The 18,311-nt window shown below is 50.2% G+C and overlaps 8 protein-coding genes across 8 annotated transcripts; 2 read left to right on the top strand and 6 right to left on the bottom strand.

Annotated features, from left to right (window-relative positions):
• Window positions 1–2,341: 2,341 nt before the first annotated feature.
• Window positions 2,342–2,767, bottom strand: J4E82_011004 (uncharacterized protein; the record flags this gene model as incomplete). Its single annotated transcript, XM_051737214.1, has 1 exon — window positions 2,342–2,767. One exon carries the CDS (start codon window positions 2,765–2,767, stop codon window positions 2,342–2,344), a length of 426 nt encoding a protein of 141 aa, XP_051583024.1.
• Window positions 2,768–3,139: 372 nt separating this feature from the next.
• Window positions 3,140–4,824, bottom strand: J4E82_011003 (uncharacterized protein; the record flags this gene model as incomplete). Its single annotated transcript, XM_051737213.1, has 4 exons — window positions 3,140–3,694; window positions 3,749–4,342; window positions 4,394–4,532; window positions 4,580–4,824. The coding sequence occupies 4 exons, from the start codon at window positions 4,822–4,824 to the stop codon at window positions 3,140–3,142; spliced, it is 1,533 nt and encodes a 510-aa protein (XP_051583023.1).
• Window positions 4,825–5,403: 579 nt separating this feature from the next.
• J4E82_011002 (uncharacterized protein) lies at window positions 5,404–7,078 on the bottom strand (the record flags this gene model as incomplete). The annotated part of the gene is made up of 5 exons (XM_051737212.1): window positions 5,404–6,195; window positions 6,252–6,398; window positions 6,451–6,721; window positions 6,775–6,897; window positions 6,948–7,078. The coding sequence occupies 5 exons, from the start codon at window positions 7,076–7,078 to the stop codon at window positions 5,404–5,406; spliced, it is 1,464 nt and encodes a 487-aa protein (XP_051583022.1).
• A 584-nt stretch (window positions 7,079–7,662) lies between these two features.
• J4E82_011001 (uncharacterized protein) lies at window positions 7,663–8,908 on the top strand (the record flags this gene model as incomplete). The annotated part of the gene is made up of 3 exons (XM_051737211.1): window positions 7,663–8,118; window positions 8,168–8,313; window positions 8,362–8,908. The coding sequence occupies 3 exons, from the start codon at window positions 7,663–7,665 to the stop codon at window positions 8,906–8,908; spliced, it is 1,149 nt and encodes a 382-aa protein (XP_051583021.1).
• Window positions 8,909–9,178: 270 nt separating this feature from the next.
• Window positions 9,179–10,222, bottom strand: J4E82_011000 (uncharacterized protein; the record flags this gene model as incomplete). Its single annotated transcript, XM_051737210.1, has 1 exon — window positions 9,179–10,222. One exon carries the CDS (start codon window positions 10,220–10,222, stop codon window positions 9,179–9,181), a length of 1,044 nt encoding a protein of 347 aa, XP_051583020.1.
• A 1,653-nt stretch (window positions 10,223–11,875) lies between these two features.
• Window positions 11,876–13,088, top strand: J4E82_010999 (uncharacterized protein; the record flags this gene model as incomplete). The annotated part of the gene is made up of 3 exons (XM_051737209.1): window positions 11,876–11,881; window positions 11,916–11,984; window positions 12,033–13,088. 3 exons carry the CDS (start codon window positions 11,876–11,878, stop codon window positions 13,086–13,088), a joined length of 1,131 nt encoding a protein of 376 aa, XP_051583019.1.
• A 119-nt stretch (window positions 13,089–13,207) lies between these two features.
• On the bottom strand, window positions 13,208–15,525 carry J4E82_010998 (uncharacterized protein; the record flags this gene model as incomplete). The annotated part of the gene is made up of 3 exons (XM_051737208.1): window positions 13,208–14,109; window positions 14,167–14,546; window positions 15,104–15,525. The coding sequence occupies 3 exons, from the start codon at window positions 15,523–15,525 to the stop codon at window positions 13,208–13,210; spliced, it is 1,704 nt and encodes a 567-aa protein (XP_051583018.1).
• A 533-nt stretch (window positions 15,526–16,058) lies between these two features.
• On the bottom strand, window positions 16,059–18,126 carry J4E82_010997 (uncharacterized protein; the record flags this gene model as incomplete). Its single annotated transcript, XM_051737207.1, has 2 exons — window positions 16,059–17,948; window positions 17,998–18,126. 2 exons carry the CDS (start codon window positions 18,124–18,126, stop codon window positions 16,059–16,061), a joined length of 2,019 nt encoding a protein of 672 aa, XP_051583017.1.
• Window positions 18,127–18,311: the final 185 nt, after the last annotated feature.

The following is an 18,311-nucleotide window of genomic DNA, read 5'->3' as shown; positions in this document are numbered from 1 at the left end:
ATCAGGATTTCAGTGCAGGCAGCGACTCTGCGAAACACAACAGGAGTGCCTCACAAGGTGTACTTGCCACTGTGGCTCGGTAAACCTCCCCAGCCACCCAATAATTCATGCAAAACGCACGCACCATATTGCGATACTTCAACGAATCCTTCATAACATGGCTAAAATGTATCTAGGATCGTTCGCCCGTGTCCAGACTCTATACTTACTTTCTAAATTACGTCCCACATTCGCCCTTCACAGATCAGCTGATGCCTGGTCCTCTGCGCTATGCGCGACGGATCTTGAACGGCCATACGTTCAGACTTCTCCATGTCATCCCCGCTTTCGATCAGCATCAGCAGCTGGAATGCACTTGTCACCCTTACAGCATCGGTGATGCTCCTCCGTACGAGGCATTGTCTTATGTATGGGGCAGTTCAACACCATCTGTCGAGATCCTGTGCAACGGACAAGTGATCGAAATCGGGCCAGAACTTTCGTACGCATTGAGGAGATTACGTCTCCGAGACTCTGTATGCAGGATCTGGGCAGATGCACTTTGTATAAACCAGACAGACGACGCAGAAAAGAGCCACCAAGTGCCCCTCATGGGCAGCATCTATTCATTGGCGAAAACTGTTGTGGTATGGTTAGGGCCAGGAGACGTGCAACACACCCGACGAGCTTTTGAGTGTAGCAAGCGCATTGCTATTGCTTGCAATCAATTTGATCATCTTCATGGCAGAGACAGCTCCTCGGAACGGCATGACGAGGTCTACTTACCAGAGAGTTGGTTCGATTCTCTTACACTTAGCAGCTTGAAGGAGTTGTTCAATCGACCCTGGTTTTCCAGAATCTGGTGTATCCAAGAGATCCGCCTAGCTAATGACGCTCTTGTGATGTGGGGAGATTATGAGATCCTGTGGACGGAACTCGCGGTGAGCGCGTCATGGCTCTTCGACAAAGGCACCTCACAGGATCGCAGCGACCCCGTTGCACGTTTAGTTACAGGAGTCCCTGTACAAAACGCAGACGTGATGCGCGATAAGGTCATGCACCATCTTCTTAATGCGTTGGATATCTTTCGCACTGGGTTTCAGGCTTCTGACCCTAGAGACAAAGTATATGGCCTTCTGAATCTGATCTCTCCAAGGCTCGAAGTAGACGCCCTGAACTTGGATTATAGCAAGAGCGTTGGAGAAGTATATGCCGATACTGTCCTTGCTGATATCCAACTATACTCGCGGTTGACCGCCTTCGCTCGCATTACACATCCTGTGGACTACGATGGGCCGGGCCCTGGGGACTATGAAGATCCCAAGAACTTCAAAGGAATATCAGAGTATAGGTCATGGGCTCCGCGATGGGACTCTATAGAAGTCGCAGAGAGTATGGGTATCGAGGATGTACCTTGTCCTTGGAGTGCGTGTGGCGACAATCTAGCGGTTTTGATCGTTGCGAAACCGAGTGAACCGACCCAGCTCTGCCTCAAGGGCGTAATCTATGGCAGAGTGGATGAGGTTGGCGACATCATGGATTTCTTCAATCTGGAGGACCCTCATTACGGCGGCGAACCACAGTCTGCCAGTGATGGTGAGAATGCCGACGAAACTATTCCTGGTACCGAAGGCGTCGATTCCGGTCACAATTCAACTGGAAGACATCCATATATCAACAATTTCGAAAGGATAGACGTGAAATCGTGTCCAGAAAGATTCGCTCGGACTCTGACAGGAGGTCTCTGGGGAAAAGGTAACCAATACCTCGAGCATCTAAGCACGGAAATGCAAGCAAGGCATAGTGCTGCATGCGTTCGTTTGCTGCGTCGATTGTCGCATATAGAAGAGTTCGGCGAAGAGGGCGAGTATGCCAATAACGCTGATTCACGCCAATTTGAACGCGATGCTCACATTGCTTGCACGCAACGACGCATGTTCTGGACGAACAGGGGATCGTATGGCCTAGGTCCACACTGTATGCGGAATGGTGATGTTGTGATTGTACTTTATGGCGGCAATACACCCTACGTATTGCGGTCGAGGGGCGATGAATACATATTCATCGGCCAGGCTTACGTCGATGAGATCATGCACGGAGAGATTTTTCACGAGTCGAGGATGTTTGCGCTACAGGAACAGGTCTTTTGTCTTATATAAGTAGCAGAGTAGGCTGCAAGAATGACTTCCACAAGTCATTGCAGTTGATGAACGTATCTACTCTTAGTACATTCGGCCAGACCCTGGTAGCTTATTCCTGGGTCGCATTATCAAACCACTTATTCTCTTGGTTGTCACCACCCTGGTTGACTGTGTTGTTGCTCACTCCGTTACGCAAACGCCCTTTTGGAGATGCAGTCAGATCATGATGCCTTGTGGACCGTCTTCTTCGAAGATTCGGGCTTCCCCTCCTGGTGACCTGCCGATGTGGCGCCGACAAAGTCATTCTCGTGAGAACGCCAGCCATCATCATGACCTCTCCAGTCCGAGCCGATCTTGATCTTGTCGAGAGGTACCCATTTCTTGCGGTCGTCAGGTTTAGTTCCAGTCTCCGCCACGCCCTCGATGAAGATACGGGCCCACTGCACCCCACCCTCATCTGTGGCCTTCTCCAGAATCTCTCCTTGCATATCAGGCCTGTACTCGATGTTGTCCAATGTGAAGGTCTCGACGATGTCGCAGACCCTATGCGGAGCTGGGCCTATGGGCCCGCCGTCCATTACCCTCTGGAAAAACGCGGTGTAAGGTTCGAGGATGTTGTACGGTGTACCCGGCGGAAGGAAGACCATCGTGATTGTACCGAAGCGTGTGATGGTATAGAATTGTGTAGGTACCGAATGATGGTTTTGATGTAGAGATCAAAAATGAGGAAAAGGACAAGTGGGACAAGTAAAGGCGCGGACGCTGTTGCGAGCGTTTGTTTGCTCACGTGAAGCCGTAGACTACAGGCAGACACGAGGAGACGTCATACACACCGAGAGACTCTTCCTTGGACGGTAAACGTGTTGGACCCAAGCCCGATATCGCATTGCATTAACCATCAAAAAACGCGCGTATGAACATTCGATTCTGCGGCCCCACGTAGTCTAATAATATTTACAGAAACACTGTAGCCACAATGCTCCCATCGTTCAATACCAGATCTTGAGCTATGGCAACGATCAGGTCGCCTTGATTCGATCAAGGTCAGCATCGCTACCCACACCGGATATTTCCTCGTCAGAGCTAGTTCGCTCATCATGATCAACTGTCTGGGCATTCTGTCTCTTGGCCACCTCTCTCGCGTGCAGTAGCCGGATTATAAGCGCAGTGGCAATCAGCGCAGCGCTCAAGAATGTGACCGTGATGAAACCCTTGCGATACTGAGGTGCCTCGACCTGCTTCCAAACTAGAAGTGGTAGCCATGCCTGTAGTACATAAGCCATCTCATTCATAGCTGCCACGACAATGGCTCGTTCCTCGTTGTCGTGTGTGCAGATCTCGTGAGCCCATGCAAAGCATAACCCGGAGAGACCACCACCGAAGCCGGAGAGGATGTAGCAAGCCCACTTCCACTTGATGGGAATATCCCATATCGCAAGACTGGTAGAGCATATGATGTTCATGCATCCGCCGAAGACGATAGGTTGCCATCTGGATCCTTTGAGGATACTATCGCTCGTCCATGCATACAAGAGTGTGGTAACGACTTGTACTGCATTGGTAGTAGTTGGGTACTGCGAACCATGTTAACGAAAGTTGTCATAACACGATGATATAGCATTACTTACCGTGTTGATCTCGCTGACAGTATACTTCGGGTCCTTGCTGGCTTTAAGGAATTGCTGGAATACCGGCTGTCCACCCGAGGTACCATTGTTAAAGAACACATAAAGCGGAACGAGAGCCCAGATGTGCCACGATGTAAAGATCTTCTTGACCTTGGCTCTGGTATAAGGCTTCCGCTTTTGCCGGCCTTCGAGCTCCATGCGCTTCTGGGCGAATGCAACTTCATCCTTTGTCAAGTAAAAGGGCTTGGAGATTTCGGGAAGATCGGGCAGTGCGAAGAAGCCAAGCAGTGCGATGGGTAACGAGATAACACCATCGATAATGAATAACCACTGCCATCCCTTGAAGCCGCCGCGTCCGTCGAGCTTGTATACGCCAGCCATTAGGTAGCCAGAGAACATGGTCGCGATGGCGCCGCTGGTGTGAAAGATACAAGATCTTTTGGCGAGCTCTTCTCTTCGATACCAGGATCCGATGATGTATTGCATGCCTGGGTAGAACGTACTTTCAGCAAGACCAATAAGAAACCGCAAGGCGTAGATGGTTTCTGCGTTATTGGCACGGCAAAGACAAAATGTCAAGACGGCCCATGTAAGCTGTTGCCGTTAGTATATAGCTTCCACTACCACGTTACTAGACTGTCATACCTCCATAGCTGGTATCCAAATTGATGGGCGCACTCGAGTTAGAATGATGTTACTGGGTAGTTCGCCGATGACATAGCCAACAGTCCAGCAAGTTTGCATGTAGTTGAGCTGGTTGCCGTAAAGCCCAAGATCCTCCTTCCTGTCGCAATGTCAGCCAGCTTTCTACAACAAGTTCTTACTACATACATCCCAGACACGAAGGCGCTATTGATGTTTGATTGATCGAGGTACTTGATGAAGTACCCCAAAGACGCAAAAGTAAGCAAAGCAGCGTCGAGCTTGAACATGAACCATCGTTCTTCTTTCGGCTTGTCCAAGGTATCCCAAAGGTAGTAATACCACTTGTGCGGCTTCGCTTTCAGCTCTTCGTCAGACTGAATGACGGTTATTGCAGGGTTGACTTCCGTCGAGACGTCTTGAGGTTGACCCATGTTCGTGGACTATCGGTATGAAGCGTGTCTCTAGAGTAAGAGTATTGGCGAAAGCCTCAGCTTTATCGAGCAAGCAACACAAGCCCTCTCTGCCATCGATAAGACTGTCTACGGCTTTTGCTTGCCGGCATGGCGTTCAGCACGCCAGTGGCAAGTGGTTGCTGCATAGTGGGAAGCGTAGCGCGATTCGACATACTGGGGATGATATGGCGTAATGGCAGGGTCCGCGTGGGGTCGATTCATCCGAGTAGCTAGTCTGGACCCAACAAGCATAGACTAATATTGCGTGTTCGATGCTAAGATGTGAGAAGATCGCCGCGATGCATGGCAATGCTGTGGTGTCGCGTGTCGTGATCAGGCATGCATATGGCGTGCCTGACTCAGGTGATAGCCAAGCGAGTAACGCCGATGTTTGTAATGCCTCTCATGCACTTTGGTGATACCTGAATAGTATCTGCGCAAGTCTTAGTCTTGATCTAGGCATTGAAGCAGCATGAAGTCATGGGCGCGTTTGTGCTTCAGAACCCGTGGGCACATTGCTACGTGGAACTGCGAAATTGCTTACATTCATACATTCTGCTATAAACATGTCGCTTCGAGTTGCCGTTCAATGCCTGGATTGGCAAAGAAAGCTTTCATCCTCTCCACCTGCTCTGCTTTCGCAGAATGCCATTTATCAGAATGCCCACGCAGTCGCTCTTTGCCTGCTTTTTCCAAATCAGAGTTTACCCAAGCTATGAGTTCTTTGACATAGCTCGCTTCCTGATCTCTCAAACTGTGAAATGCCTTTCCATAACCCTTGGTTTCTACTCGAGAGTTATACTCTAATCTCATCGCATCTTTGCTTGGAAGCTTTGCCTGTCCCGAGAGTACCTTTGCAACAACCATGGCTTGGAACTCGAACAACGTGAACGTCGCTGTGAAGAACGGCACACCGACAAAGGCGAGCGTTGGATCATTGATGAAGAAGATGTCTTTGTGCAGATTGTGAAACTGTGTACCGTCTGTCACTAGTAGCGTATCGTCGGCCTGATCGACTGGTGTCTCGTCCGAGGTGAGCTGAGATAGGAAAGGCAGTGTTAGGTGGTAACCTGTGCAAAGTATGACATGATGAATGTCACAGATCTTTGCACCTGACTTCAGCGTGACGGTAGCTGGAATCGGCTGAGTGTCATTCAATGAGGCTAATATGTTCACTCGTGGTTCGTCGTACGATACTATTTCATCGACGCGGTACGCGTTATCTGGGAGCATGCTTGGAGGCAGGTCGAATTTTCCGTTCCTTTGGCTTTGTATGATCTTGTTTGCATACGGGCTGAGCTCGCGCGCGATATCCGTTGCTGACACACTCCCACCGACAAGTAGATAGTTCTGAAGTAAAGTCAGGCCGAGATAACAAAAATCTTCTTAATCGGATCTGTACGCACCTTATTATGAACATTCTCGGGCTTTCGATAGAGTTTGGAGTGCTGTACTCTGTCCGGAAATTGTCGCTTCCAGTCTGCGAGTCCAGGCGTATCAGGGATCCTCGGCGCGTGGTAATGACCAGATGCAACTACTACAGCATCAAAGTGCTAGCCCAAGGTTATTATCGCGAAGATGAGTCTACAATCACAAGGTGCTTACCTGGGAAGATTCGTGTCGCCTTAACACACCTTGCGCATCGGTCTGCAAAGTCGCAGTCTCGACAGTCCATAATCTACCGTTCTTGGTGACGCTTCTCACATCGGTGTCGTACTGTGTCAACTTATGCACCCCCGTTGAGAGAGTAGTAGCCTGTATGTAGCCGCACAAGACATCGTGCGTTACATAATCCTCGGTCCCGGGTGGAAACTGGTTCAAGGTGGTTTCTAACAAACGTGTACTCACGTTGTTCTTGAGGCCCACGTAACACGGACTGTGGGAAGTCATTCGAACGTACAATCCGATAGATAATCTTGTGGTACGTACCCTGGTGGCGCATGAAGCAGGCTTTCGACATCTTCCAGGTCTTCGCTTGCGTGAACACTGTCAGCTCTCGAACGCTTCGCACTTGAATATGATGGCTCCAAGGGCTTTCGCTCATCGTAACGCCTTTAATCTCGTCAGTTCAGCTGGAAATCCAAGAGTTTCGGGTCAAGTACCATATGCCTCCTGCAGCACTAGATCGCTCAAAGACTACGACCTCAATGCCCTCCTTCTTGAGATGCGCTGCAGCAACGACACCACTAATGCCTGCGCCGATTACAGCAACACGGTTACTCGGGAAAGACATGCTCTGAATATTGCGGAGACAACAGCAGGAAAATCTTCGCGGTCTGGGTGTTGTATCGATCCGGAATCATTAATCGACGGTCACTGCGACACACCTTCTTGACACCGACATCGAAAGGCATCTACATGTCAGCATTCTTCGTGCGAATCCTCGTTACATAGTTTGTCAGCGTCGAGCATATCTCCGTTGTGGTGTGAGTAGACACAACGCGTGATGGTGGATACGAATGGCATCATGGGAAGCCCTCGTTACGAGAACACCAGACAGTCGGAACCGATACATTTACCTGCAGGTAACATGCGAACTCCACAGTTTGGTGCATTTGGGGTGAAGCGAAGTTTCTCCGAGCGATAACATGAGAAACGTTGACTGGATATTCGTCATCTGCAAGATTATGATGTGATCAACCCCGCAACACATGTCGCAACCAGCACGCGACGCCGCCATATCGCTCGACCATTTTTGTAACTTGAATTAGTGAGCGAACAACGAGCAGGAAGTGGGGTAAAACGAGTCCAGGATATAAGAATGATGGCATCGCGAGTGGTGATGTTTGCACAACTGCATCACAAACGACTTTCATCATGGCTCCAATCGCAATTCCTGTTCACGAGCACATCCAGGAGAAGGATACCGTTCAACCACGGAAAGACTCTTTAGGGTTACCAGAACCTGCCAGGAAGAGACTCGAGAAAGCTGGTATCGATTTGTCGGCCGGCTATCCATACAGGCCAGCGAAACCACTCTACCTTGACGATGTCTACAAGATCAGGGATTACGATCGTGAGCACATTGATCCAGGTTCTCGAGCTGACCCAGAGAAGAAGGCGCTGTTCGGCGCTGCAAAAGAGATTATCCACTTGACCTCACACATTGGAACGGAGATTGTTGGACTTCAACTGAAGGACCTTACAGACCAACAAAAGGATGAGCTTGGTCTTTTGATCGCCGAAAGAAGTGTAGTGTTCTTTCGTGACCAAGACCTCTCGCCCCAAGAACAGAAGAAGCTTGGCGAGTACTATGGCGAAATCGAGGTTCACGTAAGTTGTACTGCTCGTGATATAGTTGCCATGCTGACAGCAGATGAAGCCGCAAGTTCCCTTCGTACCCGGTGTACCAGGAGTGACCGTTCTCTGGCCTGCTCTTCAGGCTACCGAGGTGCCAGCAAGCTTCAGGAAGACAGGCGGAGCATCTAGGTGGCACACCGATCTGGTGCACGAACGCCAACCCGCCGGGTAAGTGGCAGTGTTTCAGATGAAGCGCTCATTCCTGACTCGTTTTAGCGTGACTCATCTCCACAACGATACTATCCCAAAGATTGGAGGCGACACTCTTTGGGCTTCAGGCTATGCCGCGTATGAGAAGCTTTCTCCAGAGTTCCGGAAGATCATCGACGGCAGAGAAGCAGTGTACCGCAGCGCGCACCCGTATCTTGATCGTGAGAATACTAGCGCTGGCCCGAAGCACATCGAACGCGTTCATCCGATCGTCCGTGTGCATCCAGCAACCGGATGGAAAGCTCTTTGGGTCAACCGCGCATTCACCGACCGCATTGTCGGACTCGACAAGGCCGAGAGTGATGCCATTCTCAACTATCTCTTCGATGTATACGAGAACAACGTCGATATCCAGGTTCGCTTCCGATGGACTCCGGGAACCTCTGCATTATGGGACAACAGAATCACCATCCATAATGCGAGCTGGGACTATGGAGGGATTGAGCCAAGGCACGGAACGAGGGTAACGTCGCTGGCAGAGAAGCCGTTCTTCAAGGCGGATGCGCCGACTCGTAGGCAAGCACTAGGCCTTGCAGGACCTGAGGATATTTAAGCGCTAAGTTGATGCCACATCGATGTTGGGAACGGCAGGCGAGTGGAGCTGAACTATTGGCGAGCTCGAGAATGACACTCGACGAGACGCGTTGGAATGGGGGGCGCGTCGCGCTGATTGAGAAGCTACTCCTGTTACGTATAAGCGCGATTCGAATATGGGGTCCAAGATTGCATCATCGACCCCTTCTATCAGCTTCAATACATATTCGTCTTCAATAATTGCCATTTCATCGCTCAATTAGATCGCTGATTCTATCGCACCAATCCGTCACAGCTTCAACAATGTTTCAGCATTCTTCCACGCGAACATATCCATCTCAGCGTCAGTCAAGACCTGCGCCTGCGCCAACTTTTCGACGAATGCCCATCCATCTGTATTCGTACTGAACGGGTAATCGACCGAATACATAATCCTCTCGACTGGGCTCACTTGCCTCAATTGCTCAAACTGCCTCACAGTGAAGAAAGCACTCGTCGTGCTCCAGATATTTGTACTCCAAACCCGACCGAACGTCGTATCGTTACGCAAACCTGTCGAGTCGATTCGGTCAATGAACATTGGCAGTCCTTCACCGTTATGTCCGATGATCATTTTCAGCTTTGGAAATCGATCGAATAAGCCTGCGCTGTAAAGTCGTAAGACATGCGTCCCGACATCGACGTGCCATCCCCACGAGTTCGTCCCAAGCCGTCCAGCCACGGCAGCAGGATAGTTTCCGGCGAACAGCTTGGACGCAATATCGGCAGTCGGGGCAGCAGGGTGCAGGTATAGCGGCACATCGAGCTCCTGTGCCATTGCAAAGACTGGATCGAAGCGTGCAGCGTCGTAGTACGTGCCGTCTTTGAGGTGATTCCATATCATCGCACCCTTGAAACCAAGCGTTGTAACGCTGCGCTTCAACTCCGCAGCAGCCTCTTCCGGCAGAGACATTGGCAGGACGGCAAAGCCAGCAAAGCGCTTAGGGTTGGCTCTGATTGCTGAGCGAACAGCATCATTTGCTGCGCGACATCCTTCTGGGTCGTCCAAACCCGTGGCAGACTGCTGGGCAAGGACTTGCATAGACAAGTGGCCGGCATCCATAGCAGCGAGTCGACCGGCTCCAACGTCCTTAAGCTTTTCCAGTACACCGGGGTAGCGCTGCACTATGCCTGCAGCAACCACCTCAGCTTCCAAAGATGGCGATGTGACATGCTCCTCAAGTGCGATTAGGCGCTTTGGTAGGTAACAAGATTTGGGAGGCGCGGGAGGTGTGGGTATACTACTCGCTGTAAGTGCGAGGGCGAAGAGAATCTTAATGTAAGTGACATGCATAGTGAACAGCTACGACTTGGAAGCGCTTCAAACGAGAGGATCACGCAAGCATCTGAGTTGCTATATACCTGATCAGGCATCCGATATCTAGTGTCGGCCTAAGCAAAGCCAGCACTGTTGCCATATTAATCTGTTGTAGCAATGCATTCTGCCGTAGCGCAAGGTTCAGCTGTGTATCGAGCAGCCTCGTCTGGCCTATGCAGTCTTCTATCGATTTCATGATGGTCTGACTGGCTAAGCTTTTAGTACCCCGCGTGGCGTCCCAAGCGAAGCTTCTCCAACGCCCGCGAGGACTAGTCGAGAGTGCGATGGAGCAAGATCCGATGGAAGGTGCGATAGCTGCGTTGATATTAGCAGGGCTTTGACGGCGTCCGCGGCCTTTTCAAGAGTAGCTGGCTCAGCTTTGGTGTGCATACATGAAACGTACGGAAGACGTTACCCAGTGACAAGACTTTGAAGCTGTTTTGACAAAGAGCACGTATAGACGTGAAAATTCGGTTCATGGTCTTGAAGTTTTGTCGCACTTATTGGAAAATGAAAATACTCGCATCTCCACTGATTACCTGCATGGTGTCAGACAACTATGGTCATGGGCGTCGCGTATATGAGGATTCGCTTTTGCGTCGGGACCACCGGTTGTTGCGCTCCAAGATCCATCAACATATTCGGTATACTGTACTTGTAGACGCAGGGCAGATATGTAACAAAACCGCAGAAGGACAGGCTAGCAATTCGACATGTAGCCTTGAGCCGAGCGGAGCCCTTGTTACACGAACAAAATGGCAGGGCTCTTGGGCGGTTCGAACAACGATTTGTAGAAGGCACACGTTGTCGGTCTCAGTCAGCTAAATCAGGCATGGAACGTTAGCGGCGTCGCTGAACAACCGGCACCTGGTTGAGGATCGCCCACGCACAGCGCACCATAAGCTTCTCGATTTCTCCTAACAAGCAATTAACGAGACCTTTCTTGTCGCGCATTACATCGTCACATCCATGACAAAAGTCAGGCCCAAATAAGCCATAATGCGTCTCTGTCGTCTCTCTGACATGCCATTCGATTGCTTTGGCACGTAAGATGTTGTAGTGGAGTATTTAGCTGTTCTCCATCTGAACGAGTGCTCGATGCAAATTGGTTGTATTGTTGCTATGTATAGCTATTGTTGGTTGTTGAATGAGTGTCGTGTGTGTTGTCTGAAAGCCCATCAGCCTTTTACTTTTCCTCCTACCTTCGCTCGGATCTTCCCGCGCCGATTGCCCTTCAGTCCGTTACTATTCCAATGTTTCTCCACCACAATGTGGCTCAGACAGCTTAGCGCGGGCCTCAAAAGCAAGCAAACGCGCCCTACATGTAACTTCTATAGTCTAGCGCCGGGGCCAGTAGTCCAAGGATACAAAAGCGACTATCTCTCTCACGTCGCATACTCAAACATTGAGCAATTACGATGAGTACCTCAGCCTCTTCCAATCTCGAGCTTGCAGACCGGGGAGAACATGCTCGAGAGCAAGGGAAAGTCTCGCTACCACCTGTGGATGGTGGAAAAGGTGCATGGTTATTTCTGGCTGCAGCATTCGTCGTAGAAGCACTGGTTTGGGGTAGGTTTACCTGTTGAGCGCGTGCTTCACTCTACATGCGTACCAGAGGTGATAGTGCTGATGCGAGTAAGGTTTCCCGTTCTCATATGGCGTGTTCCAGGAGTACTATTCGACCCATGAGCCTTTCGCTGGTTCCGACAACATTGCTGTCGTTGGCTCCTGCGCTATGGTATGTCATACGCTAACACAAACCTCATGATATACTGACTCGTAATAGGGTATCATGTACCTCAACCTAATCGTCATCTTCTCCATGCTGAAAGTATGGCCGCATCTTCAGCGTTGGGCTACGGCAGGCGGTCTGCTCGTCATGTGTCTTGCCCTCAGCCTCAGCTCTCTCTGCAACAACACTATTGAGCTCATAGTCTCACAAGGAGTCATATACGCCCTCGGAGGTAGTTTGACTTACTCGCCTTGTATCCTGTACATGGATGAGTGGTTCGACAAGCGGAAGGGTTTGGCATACGGAATCATGTGGGCGGGCACCGGCCTAGCCGGGGTGATACTACCCCTTGTTATGGACGGGATGCTGCACACATACGGCTTTCGCACTACCTTACGCGTATGGGCTATCTGTCTATTCATGCTCACCGCCCCGCTACTCTACTTCGTCAGACCGCGTATCCCACTTGGGCCCAAGCAACGCGCTCGCAAGATCGACTTCGCCTTTCTCCGCACGTCAACGTTCGGAGTTCATCAAGCATGCAATATCGTCGAAGCTCTCGGCTTCTTTCTCCCATTTATCTACCTCCCTACATTTGCTCGCAGTATAGGCGTCGAAAGTAACACCCTTAGCGCCTTGACTGTGATCCTTTTCAACGTCGCCTCTGTCTTCGGCTGCGTTGCTATGGGTTCGATAGTAGACAAATGGCACGTCACAACCTGCATTTTAATCTCTACTATCGGCACCACCATCAGCGTCTTCGTCATCTGGGGCTTCTCCAACTCCCTGGCTCCACTGTATATCTTCTGCCTGATCTACGGCTTCTTCGCAGGGAGCTTCACAAGTGCCTGGCCAGGAATCATGCGCGATGTTACCAAGAAGAGCGACACTGCCGATCCGAGTATTGTCTTTGCATGCCTGGCGGCAGGACGAGGCGTTGGCAACGTGGCGTCGGGTCCGCTCAGCGAGGCCTTGATCGATGGCTATCCGTGGCGTGGGGAAGCTGGCTTTGCGTATGGTAGTGGCTATGGCACGCTAATCGTGTTCACTGGTATTACCGCACTTCTTGGTGGGTCAAGTTTCCTGGGTAAGCGGCTTGGGTGGGTGTGATTGTGTACACAAAGATTGGTATACCACCTTCTAGTCAAAACTTGAGCTGAAGAAAGCCTAACGCCTGGTACAATGTTGTTGAGACAACAAACTAGAGATGTTTTCGACCTCTTATCGCATCAAGTCATGAAGCCGTGAGCACATAGCCAATTTGACACTGCCCGCCACCCGAGCGTCACAACAAGAACGACGCCAATGACCAGCAACACAGGGCACACCACAGCGAAGAACACCCAGAACTTCTTCTCTCCCGGCAAAAATTCGCCTCCCATTGACATTATTCCTGCAACGATAGATATAGGAACAAAGAGGGTTCCCAGTACAGTAAGCCAGCGAATCGAGCTTGCTTGCGCATTACTCGCCTGCGCCTCCCTCAGCGCAATAACCTGTGTATATGAGTTGGTTAATTGTTGGAACATATCCTGCAAATCGAGACAGGTGGAACGCAGAAACCGCCACATTTGTGCCTCCCGTTTACCGACGAATCCATAACTTTGAGGGTCGTCGACATCGATACCGAGTGCACGCATGTTGGTCTCAACCTCCAAACGGTATAGGTAAAGGTCCGTCGTAAACCGCGTCATTGTTTCAAACATCCACTCTTTCCAGTCTGCTCCCCAGAGCACCGTATGTCTGACCGAAATGCCTGTACCTACGCGATGACACGATGGTACTTTGGAGAAGAGCGCTGCACGCGTATGACTATAGCTTCTGCGAATGTGGTTCAATTGCGCAGTCCATTTGCTAATAACAAAGCCACGGACGAATGGAGTCACGGAGAGTGGATTTCCTCCTGGACCAGCGTTGGCGACGGAAAAATGAATCATGACATCGTCGTGCAAGACATACTTCGTGAAGGCGGCACTGGGATGCCACTGTAGCGGGTTAAGGGCTATGTCAGCTTTTCCCTCATCCTCCAGCTCTGGATACCGGATTATTCGACTGATATTCGTGTATGGGCTGCCCTCGATAACAGCTAGGTGCGATGGGTCTTTGAGACATGGATCCACCAGCAGAAGACCTACATAGTCAACTATAAGTATACTGAGCTAAGAACGAAGCTCAAAATTAGACTCACCTTCCCAGCCCTTTTCTGCAATCTCACGGTACCAATAAGTGACCTGACCTTCTAGTTCAGAAATTTCGCCTCTCGTATCCCATGGATCATAGCTGGTCGGTGTTTCCAGGCTCCTCTCCACTATGAATCGTGGATTGGCGCTTTGGTCTCTGAGTCTGTCGTTAGGCTTGAGCCATGGTGGACATCTAATTGGGTCGGGATTTTGCTTTGCAGATACTCGTGGCATGACGATGGGATACCTCAGCGTAAAACTTCGTCTCTTATATGGCTTATGGAGCTGTTCATCGTCGCTCTCGTAGTCTAGGCCGTTCTCCGTACTAGTCTGGACGACAGAAGGAAGACCAATGATGTTGTCTGATATGGTGCTACTTTCCTCGGTGCTATAATGGCGTGCAAAAACCGTAGGATGGATGCGTAGTCTTGACCCTAGAAGACAAATATACCGCACAGGCATGTCTTCCAATACGAACAAGCGCCTCGAAGACGTCTCTCCTTCTTCAAAAGATTTATGCACATAGATCAAAAAGTCGTCAAAAGTTAGAAAAGTCCTCGAGCGTAGCCCGTCAGCCTCGAATTCGATGACCGACATACGAGACATGTCTTCTTCTCGAGACGTTTGAGACACAATGGCCTTGTATAGCCCACTATATTCTGCCGCTTTACCCTGCAGAGCGCGAGTCGCATATTCGCGTATCAAACACAGATATCCAAAAGACTCATCGTCCATTGAGTTGATGAAGGCATTGAAGTCGACTTGACTCTTCCACCGATCGTGCGATAGCACTGGCTGCCGAAATTGATCGTCCCAAGGTAATTCGGAAGAAGCATCAGGTGGAAACCGCCGATGTCGCCATGGCGAGTCCGGTGCATGCTTCTCTTGCTGCATTCTTGCACTCTGCTTGTGGCCCTACTCTTACTTGACTAGTTGTATTCGTACCTCCAGTATTGATCACCCCAAGGTGTTGGTGCTTCCGGGTTTTCCAGGTGATATTTATTCGCCAGGTCCAAGCCCAAGCCCTCAGGAGCTGTGTGGTAAAGATGCGACGCTGACACCCACTTGATGTTTGGCTTGACTTTGCTACTAGCCCTGTCCGTCTTTCTGAAAATGGAGAGAATTCTTCTCACAAAGCTGGCTCGCGCGGGTTGCTTGCTATTTACTGTTGGTTCCACGCTGAGAATGTATCCGAACTCGCTTTGCACGGCGCCGTGCTCGTTGTGTAACCCGTCTCCAGCCTCAACGATACGTGAGCGACGAAGAAGGTTGGCGTCTAGCTCTCGGTCCGCCGCGAAGATGTAAGGATTGCCGCTTTTTGGCGCGTCGACAGATGCACTACCACCGTTATATCCACCGCGGCCCATCGCAATGGGCAGTTGTGTTCAAGCGAGGAGGATCGTGAACGATGCTGATGACATGGTGGCCTATCTGTGGCAAAGTGAAAGTGCACATGACCTTGTCACTCGTGTAACAAGACTAATGCATGGCTCAAATAGATGCGGAAAGAGGGTAAGCCCATGCGGGATAAGATACCAGGCACGGGTAGAGCATGCGCAAGGCGTCCAGACCCTTACAGGCCAATGGAAAACAACCTGAACTGCCCAATGACCTCATCATCGCAACCGATATTTCCCACAATTCAGCATGATTTTTGGTGGGCTCCACGATCAAACTTTCGCTGTATAGCAGTGCATACTTTCATAAAAGGTAGGAGCTCAGAAACTACCATACCTAGCTACGAGTTTTGAGTAGATAGTAATGTGGCACCGAAACTCGCACGATCGCCAAAATTTGCCCTCACACCGCGCTTCATTTTTCTTCTGTCAGTCAAATGTCATCATTTCGGAAAACTCAAAGCGCTCCATGCGAAAAAGACTGGACAACTCGCACGAGGTGCCTATCCGACCGTCTTCACTCGGCGAAGTGTAGGTGCTATCGCCGGTTTTTTGGCCCTGATTCTCTTCAACCTACTGCGCCATTTTCCCACAATGATACTAGCAGCTTTCAGTTGCCTCGCCTTTTCGATCTTGATGTAATCAATCTGTGTTTGTTCCACATCGTACTCCTTACGAATCCTGTCTACCCACTCCGTGCAGGGGACTAGCTGGCTGTCCAGGGTCATCATGCCTGCCGGTATAGTACGCCATTTGGCCCAATCGAAGGGCGGTAACCGGAGCATTTTGTGGTCCTTGTTGCAGATCAGAGGGTGTAAGTCGCCGGCTTTTAGCTTATCGTAACATTTTGGACAAAATTGCCTGCAGAGACAGTGCTTGCACACGTAACAGTCGACTAACATATCTTTCCATTCGATTCCGCAGCTCCCATCGCATGTATAACCCCATATGTACGCCTTGGCTGTCGTTGTGTCTGGCTTGGATGCGTCTTGATCGTCTTGTACCTTCTTGTCAGAAGTCGTTGACGTACCATCGGCGCCTGGAACTTCAAGGCCTGGTTGCGCAAGCTGTTCAATGTCTGCACCATTCGCATCCACTGTCGAGGCATTCGACAATTGGTATGGTTTGATTGCTTGCCATGCTGCAACAGCATCGATGTCTTTGTCAAGGACAGTCAGCGTCTGGGCAAGGTTCGAGAAACGAAGGCGAGACGAATCATCCCCTGGAACTTCAGGCCACTTATCGAAGACACTACAAAGTCGAGCCCGCACCTGTACGAAAGCTGAAGCTTGGTCTTTTTTCAGGTGGTATAATCTAGCCAAGCAGAGGCGAGGGTCGAGATAACCTTGACGAAGATCGCAGATTAACGTGGTGTTCAAATTAGCGAGCTTCTCCAATCTGTTGATGTAGTTCTCGGAGGAGTCTGATGAAGCTGTTGCGAGTTCAGCGACTGCCTTATCAAGAAGAATCGAAGCTAGCTTGCGGCTAGCAGTGTATGCTGTAGTGTACGACGCTGAGATTTCATCAGATCGCCGGACAACTTCTTCCCAGTACTGTATGCTCCGATGTTGATCATGCTGATGTTCACTTCCGTGGAACCTGAGAACGGCTTGGAAGTACCGCAGTGATTCTGTTGCTTCAGCAGAGCTGTCTATTTTCGGCCCATCTGCTGTGGATGGGTCTAACGGCTTGTAATCAATGGCTTCCTGGTACACGGAGATGACCTTTTCTACGACTCCAGCATATTTCGCAGCTACGATGATGCTTGTATGCAAATCCTCATAATATGCCGCTTCCCGCAACAAATAAGTGGTATCATGACTTTGCGCTGGCGCGTCTTTCCGGTTGAGAATAAAGTTCGTGATGGATTGATAGTTTTTCATTTCTGACCAGGTCGTGAACAGTTCCGCAACAGCACGAATGTGGGTCCAACTCATTCCGGAGTCTTCGTCGACGACTTGGCCTAGAAGTTCTTGAAATGACTTGACAGCGGACTCATGGTCATGACATTCTCGATGACAAGTTCCTTCCAGTAGGAGCAAGTCATAGTAGGTATCCTTGTAGCCATCCTCTGCCTCGATAGATGGGTCGCCGAACGATTTGAAGTCTTGTATGTACTTGAGTGCCATGCGATGATTCTTTTCGCTCTCGTGGGCTCTGGCTAGATTGACGTAAAGGCCCCAGCTTTTCTGGGAGTTTTGCTCGGCTTTCTCCAGCGCAACGATGGCTTCTTTGTGATGTTCAAAGCCGATGTATGCTGCACCTACCCGATAGTCCCAAGTGAAGCTGTCAATGTTGGTCTCTGTGTGTTCCTTTACCCAACTAATGAACTTGTCTACCTCCGCAAGAGAAGGCGGGTTCCATTCCTCGAAAGGTTTCTCAGGAGTAAGCATCTTTTCACTGGTGTCAGCCAACCCTTTACCACTGATAGAGCGTACTTACCTTGGCAACCATGCCGTAAGAGATCCAAAGATAGTCTCTATCTGTTATTCCAGTCGAGCTAAACCAATGACTTGCCAAGCGTGCTGCGACGCGTTCGAAGATAGAGTATTTGTTTGCGGTATCGGACATGGCAGCCTTAACCCATGTGCTCTTATCTGCATCTCTTGCATAGCCTTTGGCCACTTGCGAACAGAGTTGCTATCAGTCAATCAGTCAGTTGTCAGTTCATCTTTGCGGTTCAAACTGTCAGTCTGGAGGTAGTGAACTGACCTGATTGACTGCCAAGACATTTTTTAGAATCGCGAACTGAGACT

The sequence above is a fragment of the Alternaria postmessia genome, assembly GCF_024291825.1.
Source record: "Alternaria postmessia strain BMP 2775 chromosome Unknown scaffold_158, whole genome shotgun sequence".
Classification (NCBI taxonomy): Eukaryota; Fungi; Ascomycota; class Dothideomycetes; order Pleosporales; family Pleosporaceae; genus Alternaria; species Alternaria postmessia.
Note: the sequence above shows the minus strand (reverse complement) of the source record. Positions and strands in the feature narration are given on the sequence as shown.